We start from the raw sequence: 14347 nt of genomic DNA on the forward strand, positions 1-14347 counted from the left end.
TTGTATAGGCCCTAGGGATGATAGCCTAGTACCAAGCTATGAACCTATGAGCATCCAGACCCCATGTAGAAAATGAGAAAAAGGAGGTTGATGATGATAGTGTTACTGTATGTGAGCTAGCGTTATGCAATTTGTAATGAACCAAGATGATGCAGTGGATCAGTTTCTTACATCTCTGTTTCCACACTATAACATATTAATGATACTGTATGCATTTTCCTAGGACTCATTTGTCTCTGTTTCTCTTTACTTCTTGTTGGGTTATGGACTGTCAATTCCACAGGGTTCTAACTAAAGCCATTACTGATGGAAGCAACAACAGGTTCTGCACAGCCATTTCTTTTAAGGAATATTTGTATAACAAAATGCTTTCTACTTCACCTCCTTCACTGAAGCAGCGTTTATATACAAGCTAGTACAAAAGGACTGAAGAAATAAACATGCAGTCAGAAGCGCACTCTGTCTCTACCCCTTTGTATACTGCATAATCATTTAGGAAATCCCACAGACTGTCTCTGACAATTTTCACCAAAAATACTGAAATTATGACATACTAAGGAACATAAACACATTTTGTTTACTTACCCACACTTGTGCTCTACCTCTTGGAAACAAAAACACTTTTCCTCTACTTGCCCACATTTGCCAGTCTACCTCTCCAAAGCCATCATCACTCACCCATGAATCTCTGCAGAAAAAGAAAATTACACATATACTGGAAAATGGAACACTGATTTTTGTACTGATTTTTAATTACCTGCAAACACAATGATTAGCCCCAATACACTATGATAGTCTTTCCACATGCTTTACAACTGTATACATTTTCTGATGACTAATGAACGTCTGTGTATGACAGATGAACTAGTGGCATATTTCTCTGAATCCATGTTATGACAATCAATACAGAGAAAAACACAAGTTATGTACTTACCAAAAAGATAGATCTAGGTGATCTAACTCCTTCCTTTCTAACCTCTAGGATTTGGCCAGAAGCTCATTTCAGCTTGGAACATAAATCTTCCCAAGCTGTAGCTCCTCCCATAAATATTTGGCACTAGCTAGATTCTCGAGTACTTAGCTCTGTAGCAACTTGTATAATGAAAAATGTATGAGCCTAAAACCCTTCACACTAGTCTTTACATCTCAGGAAGGGGGATGGTGGGTGAGTTTGTTAAGAGAATGGACATGGATCATCTAGATCTTTTATGTTAAGCTCATAACTTTCATATCCAAGATTATATAGTGCATCCACTTTAACCTCTACGATAAGAGACCCTAGTATAACATCTGGGTGGTTAAGAAAGAATCCAATGCTGCATACTGGTCCCAAAGGAAGACTGCTCCTTGGGCACTATACCGGACTTATACTGTCTTGTTACTATATGAAGACAAGCCCAAGTCAGACATGCACAAATATCTATGAAAGCATTTGCAAACAGTGCCTTAGCTAAAACTAAGTTTTGGTGAGCTTTTGAAGGAAGAAGTAGCTGTTTGACATAGATTTTGTAACAAACGTTGATACCCTCAGTGAGCTCTTTGGCATCAACTTAGAAACTTCATGTCCAAACTTGTTTTGTGCAAAGGAAACACAAAGATAACAGTCTTTCTAGAACTGCAGTTCTGGGCAAGTAAACCCTCAAATTGCCTGTGGATGTCTAGACAATGTAAGAAGTATTCTACTTTATTGGAACAGCTCTAGAAACGGAATGGATGACTAATGAATTGATTTAAGTTAGTTTCAGTAGCTACCTTCAGCATAAAAGATGGGTTAGATGGGTTAATGTGCAACATTGCCATTTCTTCATGAAAAAAAAAAGGTAAGAGGAGTCACTGCATGGATCCTCAATCAGTCTGGCTGAGGTGATTCCACCAAAAAGGAATAAGTAAATCTGGTGATGATGATGGTTCAAATGGAGCTAAAGGTGGTGCCTGCAGTACAAAGCCTTCACAAAGGCAATGCTTTCTTTACTGGAGTCTTTGTCAGGAAAGTGCTTCTAAGGAATGCCTTGCACACATTAACAGATGCAAGAGAACGGTTATGGAATCCCTGATGAAAGGTAAATATCGTTGGAAGATGCACTTACAAGTAATCTAAAGCAACCTAAAAAAGAGCCAGAAACGGCCTACGTCCCAGTCATTTGCCCATACCGCAGACTTATGTCACTTCCTTTTATGTGTGTTCCTTGTTCTGAGGCTCTGGGCAGAGAATGTAAGGATTTGGATGAACCTAGGAGGGCAGGCAGCATCAGCAATCACTGGAAGTGGACAATTAAATGGTTAGGTTGTGGGAAAGAAACTCTAGGTGAAATCTTTTAGATAGATGACTGAACATGGTTCTGAAAGGTTTCAAGCATACAGGTTTCACCAGAAGATGAAGCCACAAGAAAGACACTTGTTGAGGCTAAAACAGAGCTAAGAGAATTGGGTCCAATTCTGGCTTAGATAACCCATGGACCACTGACCAAAAAGGGAGATGAAAGAAAATAAATTGCTGTACTTGTGGTTAGTAAGGTCACAGTAAGGCTTCCCCAGTAAGGAAAACATTCTGTGTGAATGACAAGCTGAGGGACCATTCACAAGGCATCAGAAATCAGCAAATGAGCCTGCCCATTAAAGAAGTGACTTGACCTAGAAAGTGGGTTGTTATGAGACAGTGGTTCGATAACATGGCCTCACTGCAAACTGGATTAAGATCGGGCTCCTCTCTTCTGGTTTACACACCTGACTATTGTCCATGTGAATAGTAAGAGTACTCAAGGACACAGTCTTGAGGGCCTGCATGGTAAGACATCTTTCTCTCATCTCCATAACATCTGTGTGCAGTTTAGCCTCCTGTTGTGACCACACTCCACAGACTATCTTACCCTGATAGTTTCTCACGGTTGAGGGGATCTGTGTTGATTAGCCATTCTGGGGAAGTATCTCGTAGATCTACAGAGGACATCAAATCCCCCCTTCACTAAGCAGGGGAGTATCATTTGCAGAGACTTTCCAGAATGATGTCTTGAGAATGAACTGATTTAGACCACTTAAATCCAGGATCAATTACAGTGCCTGGACCTAATATGATAGGACCTCTTGAAAGACACTTTTATAGAAGGCTAATGTCCCCTTTTCAAACAATTTTCTTTGACAGGGTGGGACGCCGAGCATTGGCCTTGATGAAGTTTGGAAGGGGATTTTTGCAGCCTCTACATATTAAGCTCCCGATTCTTTTTCCTGTATGATGGCTTACCATGTAGGAAAACTGACGGACAGGCTAACTCCTGACGGCATCCAGAAAGGCAGACTCAAGAAAGTCTTCAGAGTTAGTGCCAGGATTGTTCTGCAGATAGGGAATCTCAAACTCGCTGTTTTGATGACCGTTTCTGTCTCTGGGTAGGTGACCATTCTGAAAGGATCTATAGCCATGTTGGTCTCTCCATGACTGTTGATTCTGCTACTAGGAACCAAGCTTGAACTACCTCTGTTTAGGACACTTTTGGTTCCTAACAATGGTTTTCTGTGGTGCCAGTAATTGTACCCCCACAGCAGTGAGGATCTTGTCGTCCCTCTTGTTGTCTTGGAACTTCTCTCTCTCGCTCTCTTTACGACCCAAACAATTTACAGCCAATGCCATTAAGAGCCATTTTTAGTATTCTTGGTAAGATGCATTGATACATTTGAAACAAAAACCATTGTTGTCACCCGGGATAAGAGTTTCGTTTTAGGACATTCCTGAGCACCAGGCAACATTGTTAAGTTCATCTACAAGTTCTCACTGAATCGCATGGTTGGCCATCATACAGTAAAACCAGACTATTAAGAGAAATTCACAAGATATAACAGAAATAAACAGAATATATTACTAAGCAGCTAAACTAATACTGGTTAAAGTGTTACCACAAAAACAGACAGTAACAAAGAAAAGGAATGCAGCATGGCAAATGCCACCATGGAAGCAGCAAACAGTGAAAACTATAAAGCAATTAAGACAAAATTTATCACTCTTATAAGAATACAGAAAAGAGAACAGATCAAAAGTATTTTGAAAGTCAGACTTGATAAAATCAATGTTGTTCTTGTTGTGTCTTTCGGCTTATCCCGGGTTAGGGGTCGCCACAGCTGGACTCCGGTCCACTAATGTTTGGTAGTGGATTTTTACGTGCTGAGTTACCAGCCCTGACGCACAACCTTCAACGAAGGGACGCTCATTCACGCATGCCTCCACACAGAAGACTCTCTAGCTGAAAATCGAACGGGACAACATCTTGCTGTGAGGCGAAAACGCTACCGCAGCACCACTACCGCGCGATTACAGTATCAAAACAGATCAAGATTTATCAAATGCTACTGCAAAAAAAAAAAACATATTAGCCCAGACAGAAAAACGTAGACTGTATGAAGATAAATAAAAAACCCTAACATTTTTACACAAAGATTTAGCCCAGAGTAAGAATTGCTTATAAGCACATCATGACTAGACACCAAACTGGTTAACAGGAAAAACGATACTCTTCCTTAAGAGTGAAACCACAAGCAATATTATAGACTAATAATTTGCCTTCCGATGATGTATAAGCTATATACTGGAAATTATGCAGACAGAGTTTATAGTCATTTAGAAAAAGTTAGTTATGGCACTAGAACAAAAAGGTAAAGAAAGTCAGTCATATAGAGAAAAGGATCATTTGTTGCTAAATAAAGCCATACCAGAGAATTATAAAAATGGGAAAAAAATCTATGTATGGCATGGATATATTACAAAAAAGCATCTGACAGCATTCCACATTTACAGATAAAGGCATGCTTACAGATGTACACCCTACATTGATCAATTACAGTACAGTGACCATGAAACAGTGTCAAGCCACTCTGCAGCTGAGCCATAACAAATGACAAGTTATTATCCCATGGATAAACATTTAGAGGGGGATATTCCAGGGTGATACTCTGTCAGCACCGTTTTGTCTTTCCCTTAACCCATTGCAATATTTGCTAAACAGATTAGGCTATGGTTACAATTTGGCTCCCAAAAAACAAACTTGTTTAAAAACACCATCTATTTTTTGTAGATGACTTAAAATTGTCTAGTTCATCAAATAAGGAGTTGAAGCACAACTACAAATGGTTAAAATGTTCTCAGATGATACGTCATTTCGTCTCGAAAAATATGCAAAGGCAACATTTAAAACAGAAAAGTTGCAACGCCTAAAAATATCAAAGTGGGATGGGAATGTGATATAAAAGAACTTGAGCACATGGGGGTGTATAACTATTTGAGAAAAGATGAAGGATCTGCAATAAAACATGAAAAAACGAGAATAAAACTCAGTGAATAATACTTCAAAAGACTAAAACTAACACTGAAAACTGCCTCGACATCTAGGAATAAAGTCCAAGCTAAAAAAACGGTTTGCTCTTCTGTTCCAACTTACTGTTTTGGGGTGACTAACCCCTAAAAGTACTGGATTCAGTTGGAGAGAAAAGCAAGAAAAAAAGATGCATCATGCTTATCAAATGATAATACAAATAAGTTATACCAAGATTATATATTCATCGCTCTGAAGGACGTATGAGCCTCCTCAAAACTGATTGCATGTAAGATCTGCAGTCATAGGACTACAAACGTATCTACCAACCTCAATAAATCCAAACATAGTAGAAATTTTAAAACAGGAGGACAAGAAGTCCAAGATTATTCTGATCTGAAGTAGGGATACAAATTAAACCAGAAGACGACAAATATCACAAAGCATCTGAATGTGACAATAAACAAACAAATGAAAGGAAAAGGATCAGATGAGAAGGAAAAAAATGGAAAATCCATATAGTGGCAAGTACAGAGATCTCCTGGAACAACCTCAGAATGATCAAGCTCCGACTGCAAGAATGGTTAAGGAGAGGTGAACTGAAACCAAACGTTGAACGGATGCCAATGGTGGCCCAGGAAAATGGACTATATATATGTCAGTTTACAAAGTGCATTAAACATACGGGAGAGAGAGAAAAATGCAGGTTCAGTAAAATAAAAAAAATGGAAACAGTCGCACATCTTGCTGCTGGGTGTGATACTCTCATGGCAAAAGGCCTGTATACTGAAAGGCATAATAATGTGGAAACACTATTGTACTGGGGATTCTGCAAACACTACAATATAGAAGTAGCTGAGAAGCACTGGAAACAGGAACCACAAAGTGTTAATAGAGAATGATGAAGTTTATATCACATGGGGTCACCCATTACAATCAGTTCACAAATATAGGAAAGAACCAGATATAGTAGTCCATGAATAAAAAGGCAAAAGTAGCATTGATCATTGATTACTACACCCAGTGATAAGTGTCTTGCGTACAGAGAGACACAGTTATAAAATACCAAGATCTGAAGGCAGAAATAAGAACAATGTGGAAGAAAGATACCCAGACAGTTCTAATGGTAGCAGGAGGAACAGGTCTAATAAAAAATAATTTACAGCTGTACTTAGATATGGTACCAGTACATGTAACTCCATATAAATTACAATAACGCCATATAAATTACAGGACTCAATTCCGGGCACATTGCAGGTGCCGGGAAGAACACTTTTGGTTAATATCAAAAACTGAAACAATACTAATTATGAAGAAGTCTAGAAGGACGAAAGCGATCTTTGTTAACAATAGGTTATGAAAATAGAAACTGATTTTTACATGCAAAATGTATATGTATATATATAATATAATTTTTGATCGCAAAATGAACTAAGGTTGATATATTTCCAGCCATGTAGTATATTGCCTTGTATAAAATCAGACTTAATAATCTACTTAATAATTTGGTTAAATAAGAAGTACCATTAAAGTACATTAGGGCTAAATATTATTATGACAGCTACTAGGAAGGGCAGGACCAGCTCAAATGTCACACTGATGGGGGAAGGGATGTGAATTTAACATGTGTACCAATAACACTGTTTTACTGCACAATAAACACTCCCATGCCTGATAAAAAAGTATATATATAATTAGAAAGCTTGTGAGGAAATTATTACTCTATTTTTGTTTTACTTGGATCGCTTGTCTGTGTACTTAATAAAGGATTTTCGACTGGAAACAGACTGCCTGCCTTGCTTGCATTACTTTCGAATACTTAGTAATGCTGTAGAATTATATATTTTCTATTATCACTTTTTGACTTGACGAGTTTACGTTCACTACTTCTACTACTATTGTCTGATCTGATTAATATACAGTGATTAACTAGAAATATATGGACTGAAAATCTTCCACACAGAGAAGTTTCTTACACTGTTTTGTTTTTAGACCCACTACACTTTAGTGGGTTGTTTTGAGACTTCGGGGATACCACGGAGATTACTTGTTTTTTAAATGTCGAATTTCAGTACGTCAAGACTGAATAGTGGAAAGTGCAGTTACGCGAAACTGCACTATGTCGAATGTGGAAATGTCGAATCCGCTATTGTGGTGTCGCGTTCGTGATGTGTAGTGCAGTTTGTGGATTTATCTGGGGTTTCAGGTAAGTGGTGTTTGTGTAAGGGTATTGGGTAGGGATTTTAGTGTGTATGTGTGTGTGTGTGTGTGTGTGTGTGTGTAGTGGTGTTTTTTGTGTGTTTGTTGTGACCTCGAAGTTAGACTGTATAAGTAGGGGGTGTGGGGGTGCAGGGGGACTTGCCCCCTTGCTTATAGGTAGGGTAGGTGTGTTTGTGTGTGTTATGTTTTAGTGTAGTTAGGTAGGTGTATATGTGTGCTTATGTGCTTGTGTGTGTGAATGGTCGCAATTGTGCTATTCGCGGTTTTGGGTTTTCGGGTATATTGGTTTTTCCACTATTCAGTCTCGAAATACTGAAATTTGACATTTCAGTATTTCGAGATTGTATAGTGAATCTATATATATATATATATATATATATATATATATATATATATATATATATATATATATCTGAGAGAGAAAGAGAAATATATACATACACACACACACAAAGACATCAGACAGGCACACATGCATGCAGAATAAAAAATGGTTGTGACAAAAATAGAAGTTATGTTCTTACCATAACGTTCCATGTTAGTTGTCTTCTTCTCGCCTTCTTCTTGCTGGATGGGTTCGGAGCCGACCTCGCCCGACTGCCACTCTAAAAGCTCGAGAGTTGGTTCCACCGGCTCGAGGCTCCCCTTATATCCCACAATGCTAGGCGAGAGTTACCTCAGATCTCGTTTGTAAGCTAACCCCAGCTTATAATAGAAACAGTATATAACAGAAAAACTAAAAACAGAGTCCACCTCTGACAACAGGGAGAAGAAGGGTGACCTACATCCTGATTCAGGGAATATGCAAACAGCATATGCCTAAGTAAAGAGGTGGTAGAAAGAGAGGTCACAATCACAACTCCTCTAGGTCTGTCCAGGCCAGGGGAAGGAGGGTGGGACGAAGAAGAAGGCGAGAAGAAGACAACTAACATGGAACGTTATGGTAAGAACATAACTTCTATATGTTAAGTTGTCTATCTCGCTTCATCTTGCTGGATGGGACCGCGTCCTAGCACCTTGTCCCGGGTGGCCTAACGGAACAGACTCCTGAGAACAGTGGAACCAAAGTTAGCTCTATGCCTAGAAGCTAAATCCAACTTATAATGAGAAATGAAAGTGTGAGGAGTAGCCCAAGTAGCCGCTGCACAAATGGTGTCAATAGGCAGTCTGTCTTGGAAGGCTAAAGAAGTAGCCAAAGCTCTGGTGGAATGGGCCTTAGGTTTATTAGGCAGCTTTTGGTGTCTAATTTCATACACAAGGGAAATCAAAGATGTAAGCCATCTGGATAATGATACTTTTGAAACTGAAAGTCCCTTTCTGCCTTCCGCATAGGAGACAAACAGTTGGTCAGATTTTCTGAATTGTTTTGTTCTATCTAAATAGTACCTCAATTGACGATGAACATCCAGGCAGTGTAATTTTTGTTCAGATCTATTGGAATATTCTGGAAAAAGACAGGGAGGTCAATGCTTTGATTTAGATTTGACGTCGAGACTACCTTAGGCAAAAAGGACGGGTTCGTTCGTAAGGATACCCTGTCCTTATGAAATAATAGATAAGGAGGTCGACAGCTGAGTGCTTGAAGTTCTGAAACTCTTCTAGCTGAAGTAATAGCTACCAGAAAGAGAGTCTTCCATGATAGCAATTTTAAGGAACAGGAGACTGCAGGTTCGAAAGGTGGAAGAATCAAAGAAGCCAGAACTAAATTTAGGTCCCAAGGAGAAGGAGGATTTCTTATAGGAGGTCTGAGAAGAAAAACTCCTTTCAAAAATGCTTTACAAAGCTTGTGGGACATTAAGGCAGATTCAGAAATACCCACATGAAAGTTAGAAATAGCTGCCAATTGAACTTTAAGAGTAGAGGAGATGAACCTGCATGGAAGAGTTCAGCTAGAAAATCAAGGACTATTTGGATGGAAGCAGTGAAAGGATCTATGTCCCTTCCTTGAGCCCAATAAGTGAAGCGTTTCCACTTACTCAAATAAATCTTCCGAGTGGAAGATTTATGGGAAGCTATCAAAATATCTCGAACAGAGTGAGATAATTGAGGAAGCCTGGCTAAGGTTGGAACTGGAGGAACCAAGCAGTGAGGTTCAGAGAGGGAGGGAGCGATGTACCTGACCCGACTGATGGATCAAAAGATCTGGAACTAGGTCCAGATGCCACGGTCGCTCCAACAGAAATTGATGTAGAAAGGGGAACCACACCTGTCGAGGCCAGTAAGGAGCAATGAGGATCAATGAGGCCTTCTGAGCGATAGCTTTCTGTATCACTTGAGAGATTAGTGGGAAGGGAGGAAATGCATAAAGAAGTCCCCGGGGCCAAACTTGGACTAGAGCGTCTCTGCTGGGTTGGCCTGGTAAAGGGAATAGAGTGAAATATTCTCTGCTGCACTTGCTGTTTTGGGGAGTAGCAAAAAGATCGCAGCAAGGCTGACCCCACTTGAGGAAAATTTCTCTCACTACAGAGTCTTTCAGAGACCACTCGTGAGGCATGAGGATAGCTCTGCTCAACTTGTCCGCAATTTGATTGGACTTCCCGGGGATGTGCGTTGCTATCAGAAACCGCTGAGAAGAAATCGCCCATTGCCACAATCTGAGTGCTTCTCGACACAGGGGGTATGACCTGGTTCCGCCTTGTTTGTTGATGTACCACACTACAGACATATTGTCTGTCTGGATTGCAATTGTTCCCAAAGGAAGAGAGTCTTGGAGGGCTTGCAACGCTAAAAACACTGCTCTCATCTCCAGAACATTTATGTGCAAGTGGCATTCGTTTGGTTGCCATGTGCCCTGGACCGTCCTGCCCTGATAATGCCCCCCCCACCCGATCAGGGAGGCATCCGTTGTCAGAGTAGCAACCGGAGGGGGTGGAACAAAGGGTCTTCCCAACAAGAGCTGAGGGGAAGACATCCACCACATGAGATGATTTCTGCACGCCTGCGTGATCACAATGGTGTGGGACATTGGAAGTTGCTGGTATGACCATTGCGTAAAGAGCATCCATTGAAGGATCCGCATGTGGAATCTGGCTAATGGAAGCAGAGGTATGGCAGCCGCCATAATTCCCAACACTTTCAGTACCAACCTGGCTTTGATTTTGTTGTTGTTGAAAAGGAGTGAGACCAGTTTGTGAATGTCTGTTATTCTTTGATGTGTTAGTCTTGCAGACATATCTACTGTGTCTAGATTTGCGCCTATGAAAGTAATAGTACGACAAGGCGACAAAACAGACTTTTCGCAATTTATTGAAATGCCTAACTTTTGACAAATGCGAAAAGTGTAATCCCTGGCCATCAGAAGGAGATGCTTGGTGGGAGCTGTGAGGAGCCAGTCGTCCAAATATGGAAACACCTGGAATCCTTGTCGTCTCAGGTGAGAAGCTACCACTGCCATGCATTTGGTAAACACCCGGGGGGCAGTGGTGAGACCAAAGGGCAGGGCCCTGAATTGAAAATGACTGGTTCCCAGCCTGAAGCGGAGGAATCTTCTGGAGCGTCTGTTCATTTTTATGTGAGAGTACGCATCCTGAAGGTCTATAGAGCACATCCAGTTTCCTTTTCCCAATAGGGGAAGGATGGACTGCAGCGTGACCATCCGAAATCTTGTTTTCTTGACTGATCTGTTCAAGATACTGAGATCCAAAATTGGTCTCCAGTCCCCTGTTTTCTTTGGAACTAAAAAGAACCTTGAGTAGATTCCGGATCCTTTCTGGTCTGCTGGAACTGGCTGAATTGCTCTTTTTGCAAGCAGTTTTGAAATTTCCAAAACCGTTAGATCCCTTTGAGCGGGTGGAACATCTGGAAGGGATTTTTTTGATTGGATTGGAATCCGAAGAAAGGGGATAGAATAGCCTTCGGAAATGACGGACTGTACCCATTTGTCTTGAGTGAGGGATAGCCAGGCTTCTGGGTACAGTGACAACCTTCCCCCGACTGCCTCCGAAGGTGGGCAGCCGGGCAACACCTCAGGGATGCTGAAAGGGCTTATCAGAGAAGGCTTCTCGATTGCCCTGGTTCTGCGGAGCCCCCCTGCCTCGAGGGCGACGTCTACCATTGTTATTCCCGCCTCTGCCTCTGGCGGGGTAACGACTTTGTGCGTCAGGCGAAGTCCCTTGATTTTGTTTACGGAACCACATTTTCCCACTTTTCTGGCCTTTGGGGTAAGGCCTAGAAGGAGTAGAAAAACGGACTCCAACGGCAGAAAGAGTCTTGCCATCAGTCTCGCACCTAGTCAAGGTTTCTTTCACTTGAGGACCAAAGAGAGATGATCCATCAAACGGGGAGTTAGTGAAAGATGTCTTGAAGGGGTCCGCAAAATTGCATAGCCGCATCCAGGCATGCCTACGTAAGGCCACACCTGTCCCTGCGGCCCTACTCGCTCCATCAGCCGCGTAAGAAAGGAGGCGCATGGAGGAGTTGGCTATGGAGTTAAGGGTGGCCAGCTGCGTGTTCATCTTATCTTGAAAACCCGCAGCTGTAGGATCCTTCAACATGTCACTCGTTTCTTTAATCAAGTCCCTTTGAAGACGAGTGAAATGGCACAGGTAATTCAGCGAACACATAGTAAATGTCGCTGACGAGAACATCCGCTTCCCGTACCTGTCCATGGACCTAGATTCCTTGTTAGGTGGATGGACAGGTACTGAAGGATCAGCTAGTTCCTTCTTAGTGGCAGCAGCTACCACCATAGCATCCACAGAAACTCCTTTTGTCAAGAACTGTTTGTCTGATGGTGCCGTTATAAATTTTGAGGGTCTCCTGGGAGTGGGGTCCACTGAATCAGGAGCCGTCCATGCCTTTTAGCTACCACCTGCATGAGGGGGTCAAGGGGAGACACCCAGGAGGTGGAAGGACGAGAGCCGAACGCCTCAAGGTACACAGAGTCATCCTCCGAAGGGCTGAGGGCTGGCCAATTTCCCCTCTGTTTGAGGATTTCGAGAATGTCTGCAAAAGAGACATCTTCAGAAGGGGAACGGGGGGAACCCTCGGAATCATCTAAATCTGTGTCAGATGTGATGGACTCAGGTGAGTCAATGTGTTTCCTCTTACACTTCCTCTTCCGAGGGGGCTCTTCTGCCAAATCAGGAGGGGCCTCGGAAGAGGATGAAATCCCCACAGGGGGTTCCTGAGGAGTTGGCTCTCTGCGGTCCGGGATGAGGGAGTGAGTCGACTTGACCTGAGGCACCGTAGAGGGAGGGGTGGACGGAGCCGACTGTGGAGTAGAGCCAGGCTCTAACACACTCCGCATGACCTCGAACGCACCCCTGTCAGGCAAAGCCAGAGGTCCCTGCTCCGAAGCTGAGAACCTCCCTCGGCACCGACAGTGATGGCTCGAGGCGATGTCGGAGCCGAACTCACCAGCGCAAGCTCCGAGAGGAAGAGCGGGGTCAGACAAGGGTCCGATGCCACTCACCCCTCGGAGCCGACGAGGGAAGTCCGGCGCCGAGAATCCTCGAAAGAAGAAATCGGAGCCGACGACGGAGCCGAAGACACCTGTATCGGCTCCGACGCTGCCACAGTCTCGGTTCAAGCGCCCGGCTCCGAGCTCAACGGAGTCGGAGGAGGAATATATTGATGGACAGGGACAGGCATCGACTGATGAGTCGGGCTCTGAAGCATTTGGGCCAGTGCCTCGGACTTAAGAAGTCGACTCACTACCCTCTGGAGGTCATGATCCGACAGCCTCGATGACCTAGAGGAGTGAGATTTATGGCTCCGTTCAGACAGCAGAGGAGATGCTGGAGCCGAATGAACGGAGCCAAGGGATGGTGACCTGGATCTCTTCCTAGATGTCGGCTCCGAAGGTCTGGTCGGAGCCGACAAGGGAATTTCTACTACCTCGGCTCCAGCTGGAGCCGAGGGAACCACAGAAGCTGTAGACTCATCGGCTCCAGCCGGAGCCGATGCAGACATAGGCTTTGTAGCTTTAGGTCTCGGCTCAGAAACTGGAGCCGAGGACCTAGAAGCCTTAGAGGGCTTCCCAGAGACAGAAAGGGAATCCTCAGGCTTAAGGAGACCCCGTAGGATCAACTTATTTTTTCTTTCCTGCAGGACCCTGGGGCTGAAGCCATGGCATACAGCACAGGAGTCCTGCAGGTGCAAAGGCCCCAGGCAATAGACACAAGAAGTGTGACCGCCTGACAGAGACATTTTCTGACAGCACGCATCACACTTCTTGAAGCCTGAGACCTTTGTGTCTTTAGACATCTTATACAAAAAAGTGTAATCACACACACACAACAGACACACTGATTACACTAATTTACTTTAAAAACTCAGAAATAAACAATTTACTAAAGTTTAGTTAAGAGTAACACACACACACCACTAGGGGATGGGGAAAGGCCAGAAGGCCCGAGAGAGAACTTTAAAAGTTCTTGTGAGAAAAAAATGGGATTTTTCGGATAACAGGGGTAAAAATCCACTACACTAAGGGAAATATATTTAAAACTAAAAATATAGGGTTTTAAGTCTGTATTTTCACAAAAAATACACTTACCAACAAGCCGGTAGAAAAACCAACACCTCGATGCTGTAGCGGCAAACGAGATCTGGGGTAACTCTCGCCTAGCATTGTGGGATATAAGGGGAGCCTCGAGCCGGTGGAACCAACTCTCGAGCTTTTAGAGTGGCCGAGTCAGAGCCGAGGTCGGCTCCGAACCCATCCAGCAAGATGAAGGCGAGATAGACAACTTAACATCTGTAAATACACACCAATCAAATGAGTAAAGAAGCATGGTTAGGTGGAGGATGGATGAGAATGTGAAAGACTGCAGACATCTGAGAAATCACTGGTATTGGTCTCTGGACATCTGGCACCAGAGACTGAGTCA

At 42.8% G+C, this 14347-nt stretch overlaps 1 protein-coding gene across 1 annotated transcript in view; it reads right to left on the reverse strand.

Annotated features, from left to right (window-relative positions):
- PHF19 (PHD finger protein 19) overlaps window positions 1-14347 on the reverse strand; it is a 1075260-nt gene that overhangs the window by 503697 nt on the left and 557216 nt on the right. The window contains 1 exon segment of the mRNA XM_044058373.1: window positions 586-688. Within this exon segment, the coding sequence (XP_043914308.1) occupies window positions 586-642 (57 nt within the window). The 5' untranslated portion in view covers window positions 643-688.

Source organism: Protopterus annectens, chromosome 16.part0 (genome assembly GCF_019279795.1).
Source record: "Protopterus annectens isolate FY-2018-M chromosome 16.part0, PAN1.0, whole genome shotgun sequence".
In the NCBI taxonomy this organism is placed as follows: domain Eukaryota; kingdom Metazoa; phylum Chordata; order Ceratodontiformes; family Protopteridae; genus Protopterus; species Protopterus annectens.